General features: G+C 47.9%; 2 protein-coding genes across 3 annotated transcripts in view; one reads left to right on the top strand and one right to left on the bottom strand.

Moving 5' to 3' along the window:
* Window positions 1-7,037, bottom strand: part of Arhgap19 (Rho GTPase activating protein 19) — a 44,042-nt gene extending 37,005 nt beyond the window's left edge. Inside the window, exon 1 of one of the 2 annotated variants that reach the window (XM_090346151.1) lies at window positions 6,785-7,037. In XM_090346151.1, coding sequence (XP_090202277.1) covers window positions 6,785-7,007 — 223 coding nt within the window. In that variant the 5' untranslated portion in view covers window positions 7,008-7,037. The remainder of the gene's footprint in view (window positions 1-6,784) is intronic. The other variant, XM_090346149.1, reaches the window with a different exon arrangement.
* Window positions 7,038-7,233: 196 nt separating this feature from the next.
* Window positions 7,234-9,634, top strand: Frat1 (FRAT regulator of Wnt signaling pathway 1). The gene has a single exon (XM_090346916.1). It carries the CDS (start codon window positions 7,340-7,342, stop codon window positions 8,180-8,182), a length of 843 nt encoding a protein of 280 aa, XP_090203042.1. The 5' UTR covers window positions 7,234-7,339; the 3' UTR covers window positions 8,183-9,634.
* The last annotated feature ends 5,953 nt before the right edge of the window (window positions 9,635-15,587 follow it).

Below are 15,587 nucleotides of genomic sequence, written 5' to 3'. Positions count from 1 at the left end.
CTATTATTATCTACTATCTGCTCTGAGTATGTTTCTTTTCTTACTGTCTTTCAGTAGTTGTACAAAGGGACTTCAATGATCAGTTTAAGTACAATGCATCTTCATTAGTGCCACCACCCCTTCCATCTTCCTCCCCCATCTTTCCCAGCTCTACCTATACCCTCAAGTTATGTGGTTCCATTTTCATATATATTAAATATTATGACTGTATTTATTCACCCTTCCTTTATGAACACTCTTCATAGGTCTCTTTGATTTTCATTTGGGTTTTGCCATAGTAGGGTTTAAACTCAGGGCCTCAAGCTTGCTAGTCCAACTTGCTTATGGCTATTATGGCTATGTTCCAGAGTGGTACTCTACTCTTTTGGTTTTATGCATATATATATATATATATATATATATATATATATATATACACACACACATGAGAGAGAGAGAAAGAGAGTCTTGGGGCTTTAACTCTGGACCTGAGCACTGTCCCTGACTGTCCCTGAGCTTCTTTGTGCTCAAGGCTAGTACCTTACACTTGACCACAGTGCCACTTCCAGCCTTTTCTGAGTAGTTTATTGGTGATAACAATTCCATGCGAGAACTAGGAATGTGGCTCAGGGGTAGACTGCTTGCCTAGCATGCATGAAGCCCTGAGTTCAATTCCTCAGTACAACACAAATAGAAAAAGCCAGAAGAGGTACTGTGGCTCAAGTGGTAGAAGGCTAGGCCTAAGCAAAAGAAATTCAGGGACAGTACCCAGGCCCTGATTTCAAGCTCCAGGACTGGCAAAAATCAATCAGTCAATCAATAATAAAATCCCACAGATTTTCCTGCCCCATCTGGCTTTCAACCTCAATTCTCAGATCACACTGAGTAGTTAGGATTACAGGTGTGAGCCACCAGTGCCCAGCAATATCTGTGTGCACGTGTGTATTGTAGGGCTTGAACTCAGGGCCTGGGTACTATCCCTAAGCTTTTTTGTGCTCAAGGCAAGTGTTCTACTACTTGAGCCATAGTACCACTTCTGGCTTTTTCTGGGTAGTTTATTGGAGATGAGAACTTTCTGTCTGGGCTGGCTTCAAACTGCAATCCTCAGATCTCAGCCTTCTGAGATTGCAGCTAGGATTGAAGGCATGAGCCACTGGCACCAGGCTGGGAAAGTACATCTTTCTTACCTAAAAGAGATCCATAGGGCCAGGTGCAGTGGCTCACGCCTGTAATCCTAGCTACTCAGGAGGATGAGATCTGAGGATCAAGGTTCAAAGCCAGTCCAGGCACAAAAGGACCTGAGCCTCTTATCTCCAATTAACCTCTAGAAAATAGGAAGTGGAGCTTGGCTCAAGGGTAGGGTGGTAGCTATGAGCTAAAGAGCTCAGGGACACCTGTCAGACCCAGAGTTCAAGCCCCATGACCCACCAAAAGAGAGGGAGGGAAGGAGAGAGGGAGAGGAGAGAGAGAGAGAGACAGACAGACAGACATAGGTAGACAGTAGTCCAGGCTCATATTTGTCTTTGCAACTCCTTCACATTTAGTATTCTTCCATCTCTAATCCTCCCAGTTCAACATGGCTGCTAGAGTTCTATTACATCTATATTCCAGGAAACAAGATGAAAGAAAAGGAGACCGATTTTTCTTAAAGAACTGCATAATACTTTTTACTTACATATCATTGACCAGAACTTAATCCCATGTCCACATTAGCTTCAAAAAAAAAAGTGTGTGGCTTCTAGGGCATGAAGGCTGGCACCCATCTGCCTGGAGTATGGCAGGTGCATGGGCAGGGAGGGGGAAGGAGGATCAGATATGCTGGCTCATACTCCAGGGATGTAAGGATGCCTTCAGTGTCCAGCTGCATGTTGTCTAAATTTAAATTCTTTCCCACTGTGGATGATTTCAAGCTGTATGAAAGCTTGACTGAAAAGTTGAAGGCAGGCCTCGGGGACAGCAAGACAGACACAGGTTGGATTCTTCACCAGTCCCTTGGTTGTCTGCCAACTGCCCAGGCAGGAAGGCTCTGGAGCAGGGATTTGTACTGAGAGAATGTAAGAAATTAAAGGAGTCAAACTGAGATGGTAACAGGGGCGAATGGGGTTTTAAACCCCTAGAAGCAGAGCTGCTGAGGCAGCTGGGGAAGGTAGTAGCTGAAATGTCCTGAAACTGCTTGTCAGTGGGGAAGAGAAGCAGCCACTGGCTACACAGAATGCTAGAGCAGACGGAGAACCCTGGAATTTAAATGGCCAGTCTTGGAACTGACACCAGTGCAGAAGTGGAGGGAATTGAATTCAGTCTGTCCATTTGCTAGCAGACAACCTACCACCTGAGCCACATTTTCACTACCTACATTTTTAAATTCTAGTTTTAGTTGCATAGATAATTAAGCCACATGGTTGAAAATTCAAAAGACAAGCTGTAGTAAATACTAGTTGTTGTATAGTCCTTTCACATACCTTTTTCTTTTTTAACAAAGCAAGGTGTTTTAATGACTGGAAAATGAGCAGTTAAGACCATTTAGTTAATTTGGTAAATTATAACTGTTTTTACTGGCATGCTTACCCATGACCTAACTTAGTCATCATTGACATAATTGGTAAGCAATCAAGGAAAACAGAGACTCATGGCTCCCGTGCAAGGAAGGTCCTCACATGTAGGGAGCAAGTATGGGCAACCCTTGGTGGCCATTAGGTAGATTAGTTCCAGGAACTGCTCAGATACCCAAATCCACACATATTCAAGTCTCCCTTATAAAATGGCATAATTGAAGCTGGGTATAAGGGGCTTACTCTGTAATCCTAGCTACTTAGAAGGCTGAGATGTGAGGATAACAGTTCAAAGTCAGTCCAGGCAGGAAAGTCCATGACTCTTACCTCCAATTTACCACCAAAAAGCTAGAAGCAGAACTGTGGCTCAACTGGTAGAGCACTACCCTTGAGCAAAATGCTCAGGGACAGTGCTCAGGCTCTGAGTTCAAGCCCCAGGACCAACACAAGGGCATAAGCACATGTGCGTGTGTGCGCATGCGCACACACACACACACACACACACACACACACACACACACACAATAACATCACTGTACATAACCTATCTATATGGCTTTTGTCTACTTTTAATCTTCTCTAGATTACTTACAATATACAACACAACATCAATGTTACTTAGATTACTATTCTATTGTATTATGCACAGCAAAGATACTTTGTGCATTTTATTTACTTTTTTACATTGTGTCTCTCCTTTCTAGATATGCAGCAGTTATAGTAGGGGCTGTCCTTTGCTTCCCAACTCCCTGTTGAGAGATGCCAAGTTGGGATCTTTCTTTTGTTCGTTCGTTCCTTCCTTCCTTCCTTTCTTTCTCTTTCTCTCTCTTCCTCCCTCTCTTCTTCCCTCCCTCCTTTCCTTCTTTCCTTCCTTCTTTCCTATTTCTTGTGTCAATACCTTAATTCAGGGCCTGGGTACTATCACTTAGCTTTTTTTTTTTTTTTTTTTTTTTTGCCAACTCAGGGCCTGAGCACTGTCCTTGGACTTTCTCAAGGCTACAGCTCTACCACTTGAGCCTCACCACTTCTAGCTTTTTTTCTATGTATGTGGTACCAACGAATTGAACCCGGGTCCTCGTGCATGCTAGGCAAGCACTCTACCACTAGGCTAAACTCCAGGCCCTCACCCAGCTTTTTCATTCAAAGTTAACACTCTACCACTTGAGCCACAGTTCCATTTGTTTTGTGGGGGTTTTGTTTGTTTGCTTTTTAGGTGTTGGTCTGTTTTGCCTTTGGGGCATTTTAGTTAATTGGACATAAGAGTTCATGGATTTTCTTCTCTGTGCTGGCTTCAATCAGAAGTCCTCAGATCTCAGCCTCCTCGGTAGTTTATATGATTACAAACCTGAGCCAGCACCTAACTGTAAACACACATTTTCAAATATATACTTAGCAATGAAACTGACCAAAGATAGTGTAACATTAACTGAAAAGGCTTTATCAAATAACCGTTTAGCCTTATATATCCATATGTCAATCCACTTTATATTTGGCACACTTCAGAATAAATGGCACCCATCACTATACTCCTGAATTCATCAGTATAGCTATTGTTCACTAGAATTCAATATGTTTACTTTTTGTGTATACTTGAGTCTGAATTGTATTCAGAACTACACCTGTGAACTCCAACAAAACTCGAAGATTCAGAATGACACCATGCCTCAGGTTTCCTAGAGCCTGTTCAATCACCTTGGCCTCTCCCCATGTTCCCCAAAGACCTTGGTCTTCTCCCTCCTCTTGACACTTCCCCTTTTCTAGACTTCAAAGAAGCAAAATCATTCACTACTTGCTCTTTTCTTTCCTCTGGCTTTTTTTCATTAGTACCTGTGTTTGGACTGGATCCATGTTTCTAAATGTAGCAATATCCCAGACTTTTTGTTGCTAAATTGGATTCTGTCTTCTGGATTGAATTAATATATCTGGAGGTTGTTTATCCATTTTCCTGGTGAGGAATGCTTTTCAGTTTGAGGCTTTTTATCAGTAAAGCTGCCATGTTCACCAGCCTGTAGGCCTTGATGTAGACCCAAGCTTTTATTTCTCTTAAGTAAATATTTAGGATTAGAGCTATGGCACATAGTAAGGTATGTGTTTAATTTTACAAGCAACTGTCAGACCTTTTTAAAAATTGAGTAGTTGTACCTTTTTTTCCACAGCTACAACAACACATGAAGCATGAGGCCCTGAATTAAGTCCTAGTACCACACAAAATAAAATATTCAAAAAACCAGAAATATAGAGGCTATTTTCAACCTGGTATCGATTTAAAACCTAGCTAAACAATATGAGTGAACACTCTCCTAAGATCAAGAATAAGAAGACAAAGATACCAGCTCCACCCTAATTTTTTTCCTAGTCCTGGGACTTGAACTCAGGGCCTGGGCAATGTCCCTGAGCTTTTTCAGTCAAGCCTAGTGCTCTACCACCTTGAGCCACAGCTCCACATCCAGTTTTCTGGTGGTTAACTGGAGATAAGCATCTCATGAATTTTGCTGCCTAGGCAGGCTTTGAATCACAATCCTTAAGATCTTAGCCTCCTGAGTAGGTAGGATTAGAGCATGAGCCACAGCATTCAGCCAGATAATTTTTGTGGTGGGGAGGAGGGTGGGTCGTGGGGCTTGAACTCAGTCTCAATATGCTGCCCAGGCCAATCTAAAACTTCCAATCTCAAGCAATTGGTCCCATTTCAGTTTCCTCAAAATGGCCATTGGGCCTGGCTCCTGCTCAGTATTTTTAAGTACTTCTCAACTCCCTTGCACATAGACCAAACTCTGTTGGCTGGCCTTTATGATTGTTTATGAGTGCTTTATGGCTAACTTAAAAAATCAGAAGACAACAACAGCCATAACAATAACAAAACCCCACACAGGTGGCTCACGCTTGGAATCCTAGCTACTCAGGAGGCTGAGATCTGAGGATCTCAGTTCAAAGTCAACCTGGGCACTAAAGTCCATGAGACTCTTATCTCCAATTAACCACCAGAAAATGGGAAGTGTTGCTGTAGCTCAAGGGATAGGGGGTTAGCCATGAGCTGAAGAGCTCAGGGACAGAGGCCAGGCCCAGAGTTCAAGCCACACGACTGACAAAAAAGAAATAAATAAATAAATAAAATTAATTAGCTTAAGTTTTTTTTTTTTTTTCCAGTCCTGGGCTTGAGCTCAGGGCCTGAGCACTGTCCTTGGACTTTCTCAAGGCTAGAGCTCTACCACTTGAGCCTCAGCACCACTTCCGGCTTTTTTTTCCATGTATGTGGTACCGAGGAATCGAACCCGGGTCTTCATGCATGCTAGGCAAGCACTTTAACCACTAGGCCAAACTCCCGGCCTTAGCCTAAGTTTTTAAGTTAGCTAAGTGGCTGAGATTACAGATGTGAGCCACCAGTGCTGGACCCCAGGTGTGTGTGTGTGTGTGTGTGTGTGTGTGTGTGTGTGTGTGTTCCCATGCACACACATCTGCTCACTGGAACTTCTACCCAGGGCCACCAGCTCTCCCAGGGCTTCTCCTCCCTCACTCTATCAGATCTTCAACACCAGCAGCACTATCCCACTTGAGTCACCCCTCCATTTCTGACTTTTACAAAAAAAAATTGTTTTGGCCAGGCCTGGGACTTGAACTCAGGGCCTGGGCACTGTTTCTAAGCTTCTTTTGCTCAAGGCTAGCACTCCACCACTCAAGCCACGAGCCACTTCTAGTTTTTTTGCCCCTCTTTAAAAACAAGTGACATCTTGAGCTGGGCCAAGTGGTTCAGTAGCCTGAGTTGGGCCCCCAATCGAAGGAAGGAAGGAAGGAAGGAGGGAGGGAAGGAAGGAGGGAGGGAGGGAAGGAAGGAGGGAAAAAGGAAGGAAGGAAGGAAGGAAAGGAAGTCATGCAGCCAGCCAGTTTTGGTAAACATTGAATCAACTATCTGAGGGCTAAGATACCCACAGGCCCATTTGTTTCACTGTTTCTTCTGGTAACCCCTCACAGTGCTCTCTTGGGCTGAGGATTTGTTTAACAACTAGGAATCTTCTGCTCCCCAATTATGCCTGCCTGTCCTGGCCCCCATGCATCCAGGATCCCAGGCAAGATATATTGCATTAATCTATAAGTCTTAAAAAAAATAATTCCTATTTACACTTCTACCACCATCCACACACACACACACACACACACACACACACACACACACATCGCAAGACGGGGCCCCGTTTCCCTAACTGTCATTCCGATTCCTAGCTTCACTCTATCTCCTTTCCACCCTCGCCCGACGTCCGCACCCAACCTCCAAAGTGCAAGCCCGAAGCCGAGCAGTGGACGTGCGCCGGGGAGGGCTGCGCGCCGGTGAGTGGAGGCGTAGGTGCCTGTGTGTGGAAGAAACCAACAGACCCCACCGGGGCGTCCGTCTTGTCGACTGCTAATCACGCCGGGCCGAGGGACCCGGGATCCGATCTCCAGTGCGTCCCGGGCAGGCAGGGAGCTCGGTGAGGAGCTGAGAAGCATCCAGGCTTTCCTCTGCGCCGCAGCCCTGCCGGAGCCCTGCCCTCGCGTTCACGGCGCCCCCCGGCCCGCGCGGTGGAAGCGTCCGGGAGACGTCACCCATTGTTTACAAATCAACCTCAGCCGGCAGCTCCGGCTCCCGCGGCTGCCAAAGCGCCGTGCTAGTGCCCGGCGGCTCCGGCCTCGGCGTCCCCCCCCCCGCCCCCGCCAGGCCCTGGCCCCGGCCCCGGCCTCCGCCTCGGCCCCACGCCCGCCTCTGCCGCGGCCGGCCGAGCCCGCCGGCAGCCGAGCCGCCAGCGACGCCCGCTGAGCCCCGTGTGCCCGGGCGGGGGGCCATGCCGTGCCGGAGGGAAGAGGAAGAGGAAGCCGGCGAGGAAGCGGAGGGGGAGGAGGAGGAGGAGGAAGACAGCTTCCTCCTGCTGGAGCAGTCGGTGACGCTGGGCGGCTCGGGCGAGGTGGACCGGCTGGTGGTCCAGATCGGCGAGACGCTGCAGCTGGAGCCGGCGCCCCACAGCCCGGCCTCCCCGTGCGCGCCCCCAAGGCCTCCGCTGCAGCCCCCGCGGCCCCCGGCAGCGCTGGCGGCGGACAAGGCCGGGCCCCCGGCGGTGCCGCTGCTGCTGCGGCCGGCGTCGGCCGAGGCGGGGGCCCCGGCGCCCCCTGGGGCCCTGCGCTGCGCCCTCGGGGACCGCGGCCGCGTGCGGGGCCGGGCGGCGCCCTACTGCGTGGCGGAGCTCGCCGCAGGCCCCAGCGCGCTGTCCACTCTGCCCCCTCAGCCTGGCCTCGATGGGCCTCCCGGGGCTGGCAAGCAGGGCATCCCGAAGCCGTTGTCTGGGCCATGTCGGCGAGGGTGGTTCCGGAACGCCGCCTCGTCCCGCCGCCTACAACAGCGACGCGGGTCCCAGTCCGAAACCCGCACCGGGGACGACGACCCGCACCGGCTCCTGCAGCAGCTGGTGCTCTCAGGGAACCTCATCAAGGAGGCGGTGCGCCGGCTGCATTCGCGAGGGCTCCAGTTGCACGCAAAGCTTCCCCAGCGCCCGCCCCTGGGGCCTCTGTCGGCCCCGGTGCACGAGCCCCCCTCGCCCCGGAGCCCGCGGCCAGCCTGCAGTGACCCTGGCGTGTCCGGGCTGAGGGCGCAGCTCAGAACTGGAGATGGCATGCTTGTCCCTGGCAGCTAACAGCCAGGGTGGCCCCGGCGTGAGCCTCTGACAGCGGTCCAGGAGCTTCTCTCGAAGGCTGCCACCCTGCTCGGGCCGGTGGAGAACTTGTGCTTTTTAAAGGAAGAAGCAAAAAGGAGCTTAACGAAGACGAAGAACCTATTTTCACGTACGGCTAAGGCTGAGGGCCAGGTTCGGTTTCGAACCCCAAGGACCGAGAGGGAGCCCTGCCTAAATTAATAAGCAGCTCCTCGGGCACGGCACCGCGACCTCTCCATCAGCAAGACTCCTTATTTGGAGTGACGCGACCTGGCGCGCGTCTCGGCGCAGACTCGTCCCGGCCGGCCGGCCGGCGACCACGTGGCCGAGCCCGGCTGCTCCGCTCGCCCCCCAGCCGGACGACGGACGGCGGGCGCCTGTCGCCGTCGATTTGTTCGACCTTTTCGGGACTGGTTCCTGATCTGAATAGACAATACTTTAGGGAGCACCCCTAAAATGCCAGGCCTGAATATTTACCACACTTTAAAAAAACAAAACTTATCTCGTGTCTTGGGGGGGGGAGGGAGGAGTGCCACTGCTTTTGATACAGGACGTGTGGCACAAGGAAAGGATCTTCCTGGGATTCAATAGGAGTAAGCTTTTTCCTGTTCCCTCTTTGCAACTGTTGCCATTATCAAAGTGTTGGGGAAGACTGTGCCACGAATGGGGTTGGGAGGCAGGGGAGGGCATGGGGTGGTGGGCGACTAAGATGATGTTTCTGAAGCCCTTCACCCCTCCTCGAGTGTCAAGGTCACTGTGTGGTGGGCGCTCCCGGTGTTTGGGGACTCTGGCAGGGAGAATACCCACCCATGTCTGCTTATGCTGGTATTAAAAGTGCCACCTCCCCGTGCTCACTCCGGGCTCTCCCAGAAACGGCCCTGAAACGTGGCCCCGAGTCCCTCCCCCTCGGCTCTGCTGCCTTGCTCGAGTGGGTGGCGCTGACGGATCCTGGCCCCCCCCCCCCGCCAGGGGCTAAGGAGGCACCACGTGATGGGCACTCCAGGGACATACAGCCTTACAGAGCAGCTTATAATGGGCTCTCCGGGGTCATTTGCAATAACAGCTGCAATTCCCTGGATAGACGGAGTTGATTTCCTCCCTCTGCCCCTCCCCCGGCCATGCCAGCTCGCCTTTGTAAGTGAAGGAAACCGAGTAGAAAATGTGACCCTCCAAAAGGAGAAGCTGCAGGCTTTGCTGTTGTGACCATGGTGAAGCTGGGAAATACTGTTCAGTCTGGACGTGCTAAGACCATTGTGCTTTAGTTTTACAAAGAGTCCGTGGCTCAGCCTTGACTCATCTCGCTCAGTATCCAGATGTGACTATTGACATATCTACACTTCGCACCGGAGTGTCTGCAATTGTGGCTGTCCTGATTATAGGATTTTAATTTAACTGAGATATCTGTTTTGAATAAATGTGTTGGGGTTTTTTGTTTGTTTGTTTCCCTGGTTGGTTTATTTTCCACTTGCTACCAGTAGGGAAAGATGTACAGCATACATTCCTCTGATCTCCATAAACATGAAAACACTTGAAATCCCTGTCAGCCTGGCCTCGGGATGGTAATTAGAGGCCTTTGTGTCTGAACAGCTCACTAGTTAGACTAGGTCTGCGCAGCTGGGTGTGTATTGGTGCTGGCATGAAATTAAATGAAAGTGAGGTCAGGTTTTGGACCAATCCCAGTCAACAAAACCTCAGAGCCTTTTGGATTACTAGCGGGGATGATGATGTTATGAAGCTGCCTGACTGTCAGCAAAGGAAGTCAGATCAGTTTGGCACTGCAGTCTGGAAGTCAGCACTCTTTTTTCTATCTGTTGTGACCATTGAGTGGATGTTGATTAGGGACTGCTCAAGATGTGTTGGTTGAGTGCTTACTGAAAGATTCTTCCTCCCTCTTTTTGCCCTTATCACATTTACCACCATTCTATCCGAGCACCATCAACAGACAGCCCATCTCTAGCCTCTGGTAAAACCAGGCTGGGTGGCTGAAAGAGTACCCACTGTTTAAGTACACTTAATGAGTGGGGAGGGAAGCTTGGACAAGTTGCTCAATCATGCTGGGCTTCCGTTTCCTTGTCTGTACTGCATGGATAATGAGATAAAGGGCACATGATGACCAGCGTGTATTAGGGATGAACAGTAGCCCATATCCAATACTAGCCCTAAGTAGCCACTTGATGCAGTTCCCAGGGTGAGCCATGATCCCCAACCTATGCTCCACAGGGCTCTGTGACTTGAGTCCTGATTGTTTTACCTCCCTTTTCGAACCAATGGCCCTTTCTCTCTCTTTGAAGAGACTGATGGTTTCTGAGGAGGACCTTCAGAACACAGCAGCCAATCATTTTTCCATGACCACCTAGAAAAGCTATGGGGACTTCAGTCTAGCATCACCCAGCAAGGGAAAGGTGAGTGTGGAGACTCTTAAGACAAGGGAAGGATGAGCCCTCCAACAGTGCAGTGGGTCACCACAGGTGACTTCCGCCAGCATGGGAGTGGCCCTGAGGTTCTCAGCCAAGGCTCTGGGCTATGAACAGAAGTCAGAGGTCCAGAGTTAGAAGTAATCCAGGGCTTTCTCCCTATTTCCCGCGTGTTACCAAAAAAGAAAAGCCAGCAACAGCAAAAAGAAAACTAATATCCACTATGTATGAGGTACTTGAAATGCACTATAATCCTATAACCGTCTTTAAAAAAGAAATCCTGGAAGCCAGTGGTGGCTCACACCTGTAATCCTAGCTACTCGAGGCTGAGATCTGAGGATCAAGGTTCAAAGCCAGCCCAGGCACAAAAAGACCTGAGACTCTTATCTCCAGTTAACCTCTAGAAAATGAGAAATGGGGCTTGACTCAAGGGTAAGGTGGTAGCCTTGAGCTGAAGAGCTCAAGGACAGCACCTAGGCGGAGTTGAAGCCCCATGACCCACAAAAAAAAAAAAAAATCCTGGGGGCCTGGAGTTTGGCCTAGTGGTAGAGTACTTGTCCACCATGCACAAAGATCCAAGTTCAATTCCTTAATACCACATACCTAGAAAAAGCCAGAGATGATGCTATGGCTCAAGTGGTAGGGTTCTAGCCTTGAAAAAACCCAAGGATAGTGCTCAGGCCCTGAGCTTAAGACCAGGACTGGCCAAAAAAGAAAAGGAAGAAAGGAAGAGAGAGAGATAAGGAAATCCAAAGCTGGGCTCACACCTGTAATCCTAGCTACTCAGGAGGCTGAGATCTGAAGATTTTGGTTCAAAGCCAGACCAGGCACTCATCTCAAATTAACCACTAGAAAACTGGAAGTGACACTGTGGTTCAAGAGATAGGGTAGTAGCCTTGAGCTGAAGAGCTCAGGGAGAGTACTCAGACCCAGAGTTCAAGCCCCACCATTGACAAAAAAAGGAAAAAAAAAAAAAAAAGAAATCCTGCTAATGTCTACAGGTATAGCCATTTATGAAGTCAAGAGTCCAGCCATCTAGTCTAGAATTCAAGACCTGATCATTGTCCTTGGGATTTCTCAAGGCTAGTGCTCTACCACTTGAGCCATAGCATCATTTCCAGCTTCTCTGTGTGTATGGTACTGACGAATCAAACCCAGGGTTTTGTGCACACTAGGCAGGCACTCTACCATTAGGCCATGCTACTAGCTCTGTCTCCAAGCTTCTTTTTTTTCATATATTTTTATTGTAATTAACAGAAGGGTTACATTATATTCACCAGATAGAAGGTACATTACTTCACAAATATTGATACCCTTTCTCTTTTTTTTTTTTTTCCAAGCTTCTTTTGCACAAGGCTACTGCTCTGCCACTTGAGCCACAGCACTATTTCTGACCTTTTCTGTTTATGTGGTACTGAGGAATGGAACTCGGGGCTTCCTGCATGCTAGGCAAGCACTTTACCACTAAGCTACATTCCCAGTCTAGACCTCTTTCTAAAAGCACAATATCACAGGGTCCAACATTGTTCACTGCACAACTGTGCACATATATTACAATGAGTGCTGGAAGCTGGTGGCTCCTGTCTGTAATTGTACTACTTAGGAAGCTGAGTTCTGAGGACTGCTGAGTTCTGTTCAGGCCAGCCTGGACAGAAAAAGCTTATGAGTCTCATCTCTAATTAACTATCAGAAAACTGGAAGTGAAGCTGTGACTCAAAGTGGTAGAGCACTGGGCCGGAAGTTTGGCCTAGTGGTTGAGTGCTTGCCTAGCATGCACGAAGACTGGGGTTCGATTCCTCAGTACCACATACATAGAAAAAAGCCAGAAGTGGTGCTGAGGCTCAAGTGGTAGAGCTCTAACCTTGAGAAAGTCCAAGGACAGTGCTCAGGCCCTGAGCTCAAGTCAAGGACTGGCAAAAAAAAAAAAAAAAAAAAAAAGTGGTAGAGCACTATCCCTCAGCAGAAGAGCTCAGGGATAGCACCCAGGCTCCAAGTTGAAGTCCTACCACTGACAAAAATAAATAAATAAAAGTGACACTCTGCAGTTGCACAAATCATTAGAATCCTTAAAAACTCTGCCCCAAGGGCCTAGACTGAGAAGCAAATGCTACTTTGTTGAATTCATTTCTTACAAAATGCACAGCCCCAGTGAAGACAACCATAGAAGAAGGCCTGGTTGAAATAAACCAGCAAAGCTACTGACTGAATGAAAAGTAAAAGATAAACCAAAAATGAACCAATTGGCATAAGTGATTTGAAGGAAACAATGTCACACCTTAGAAAGGACTCCAGAACCCGCCACCCCAAGATTTCATTCTAAATTAAGCGTAAGGGTTACAATATTTGAATTTGATCCTTATCCTTCTCCCACCCCATCTCTTTTCCCAGTTCAGAAGCAGAAACATGAAGCGAAGATCAGACACCACTTTCCTATCCAGCAAAGTCTGTGTTGAACCCTGTGATCCTTTCCTTCCAATCAGGAACGAGTTTCCTTGGCAACCAAATTACTAACTCACCCAATTAGCTCCCCCCCCCCCCTTCCACCAATGCTCAGTAATCACAGAATGTCAGCCCCGGGAGAGCAGAGGCTTCGGCAGTCTGGTGCAATGGCCTCATTTAGAAATGGAAGCCCAGAGAGGTTTCCATTTGGCGGTATACTCCATTTGAACACCATGAAAGCTGGCACAAGCAAAGGGGAAAACCTCATTTCCATCCATAGCTGAAGGGAGAACAAATGACCTGACAGTAACTGTGTTTCCTGGAAGACTTAAGAGAGAAGAACTGGTCCCTGAAGGCAACCCTCCATTGCTAGCTGTGCATTTTGAAGCAAGGGCTATAGCTCAATTAACTTTGCAAAATGGGACAGCATAGAGCCTAACTTGATAATCATGTGAAGATTAGATTAGAAATTGCATAGGAAACAGTGAAAATAAAACTATTGCTCAAAGCTATTATGTGAAAGCCACTACTTTTAATCTTTTGTAGAAAACCCTGTCAACTCTCTTCCTCCTCTCTTTTCCTCCCTCTCTCATTTGGTTCTCTATCCTCCTCTCCCCCACCTCCACCTCCATGCATGTGTTCTACTACTGAGCGCTAGCTGCAATCTTTTTTCTTTTCTTTTTTTTCTTTTGGTGGGGAGGGAGAGTAGTGCTGGTCCTAGGGCTTGAACTCAAGGCCCTGAGTTCAAGCTCCTCTACTAGAACCAAAACACTGCACCCTAGTTACATAAAGTGTCAAAAGAAGCCCAGACTGAGGAATCACCTAGAAAAGGTTCACTGGGAAAGGGCTGAGATCACCATCCAGTCAAAACTAGAAAGCAGATTGGAGCAACAGGAATATCACAAAGGGTAGGATATGCTGAGGACAGCTTGCAACCATGACTCTTTAAGACCCCTCTCCCCACTTCTAGTAGGAAACCCATCCCCTTAATTCAATTTCTGCGCTCAGCTAATTTGTCTTGTCTGGTCAGTCTACTCCTGTCTATAATTTACTAAGAAAACCATGCGATTCTTTCATAGGAAGTGACCTGTGAACTCTGCTCTCACACTTCATCTTATTTACTGTCATTATAGAGTTATCTCAGGGGCTCATGTGTATATGTGTCTTTCCCAAAGAGATGATGTATTCTTGATGGCAGAGGAATGACAAGATGAACGGGATATTTGAGACACAACTGTCAGGTCCGTGGGGTGGAGAATGGACTGGAACTGAGAAGAAACATTTATGGTCAGCCAGATCTGTAGCTATTTGTTACAGCATTCAGACATCAGGTAATAAAGACCTGGGTGGGAAGGGAAAGGACAAGAGAGATATTTCAAAAAGGAAAGCCACAAACCTGGGTATAGTACAGTGTAACCATTAAAAAAAAAAAATGCAGGCACTGGAGCCAGACTGCCTGGCTCCTTCCTTTAAAGCTCCTTCCTGTGACCTTGGGCAGGTTACTTCACCTCTCTAACCTCATGGTCTTCTCTGCAAAAATGCATGACAATAGTCCAGACTTGTAGAGTTGTTCTGAGGATTAATTGAACTAATGCTAGTAAAACACACTTAAGCCACTGTCTGAGACACAACTGCATTTAGTAACACCACCTGGGCAATTGGCATTCGGTAAATATTTGTAGAGCAAACAAATGAGGCCATTTTGACAGACTGGTAGAGGCTAGGGATGCTTGGGACAGAGATGAGGAGTAGAGGTACCTGAATGATTGAAGATGGGAAAGGACAATTGAGAAAAAAAATGCAAACAGGGGGCTCGATGGTAGCTCATTAGTACAGCATGCCCAGCAGATGCCAAGTCCTGGGTTTAATTTCCAACACTGAAAAAGGGAGGGGAAGAACAAGGGATGGATTTATGCAGTCAGGAAAGACCTGTACTTATCCATACACAGATAAAGGATTTGAAAGGAACCATTAAAGATCTGCTCAGTGCCCGGGACTCCCAGGGGAAACTGAGGTGTGAGGATCAAGGTTTGAAGCCCGGCTGGACAGACAAACCCATGAGATTATCTCCAATTAACTACCAACAAGCCAGAAATGGAGCTGTGGCTCAAGTGGTAAAGGGTAACAGCATTTAGCCAAAACAAAGAAAACAAAACAACAACAAAAAAACCCAAAACACTGAAGGACAAGGCTGGGCACCAGAAGCCAGAAACTCATGCCTGTAATTCTAGCTACTCAAGAGGCTGAGATTTGGAGATTGCAGCTCCAAGCCAGCCCAGACAGAAAGGTCCTTGTGAGACTCTTATCTCCTATTAACCACTCAATTACCAGAAGTGGTAAGATGGCTCAATATGGTAGAGCACTAACATGAGCAAAAGGAACGTAGGAACAAGTACCCAGGCCCTGAGTTCAAGCTCCATAAAGGACCCTCCCCCCACGAAAAATCAGCCATGTCCTGAGTTTGTGCCAATACAATAATAAAAGGATGGTCCTCTGAAGGACCAGGCTGTTGAAGGTGATGGGAAGGAATGGAA

Source organism: Megascapheus bottae, chromosome 15 (genome assembly GCF_031878675.1).
Source record: "Megascapheus bottae isolate mThoBot1 chromosome 15, mThoBot2.hap1, whole genome shotgun sequence".
In the NCBI taxonomy this organism is placed as follows: domain Eukaryota; kingdom Metazoa; phylum Chordata; class Mammalia; order Rodentia; family Geomyidae; genus Megascapheus; species Megascapheus bottae.
Note: the sequence above shows the minus strand (reverse complement) of the source record. Positions and strands in the feature narration are given on the sequence as shown.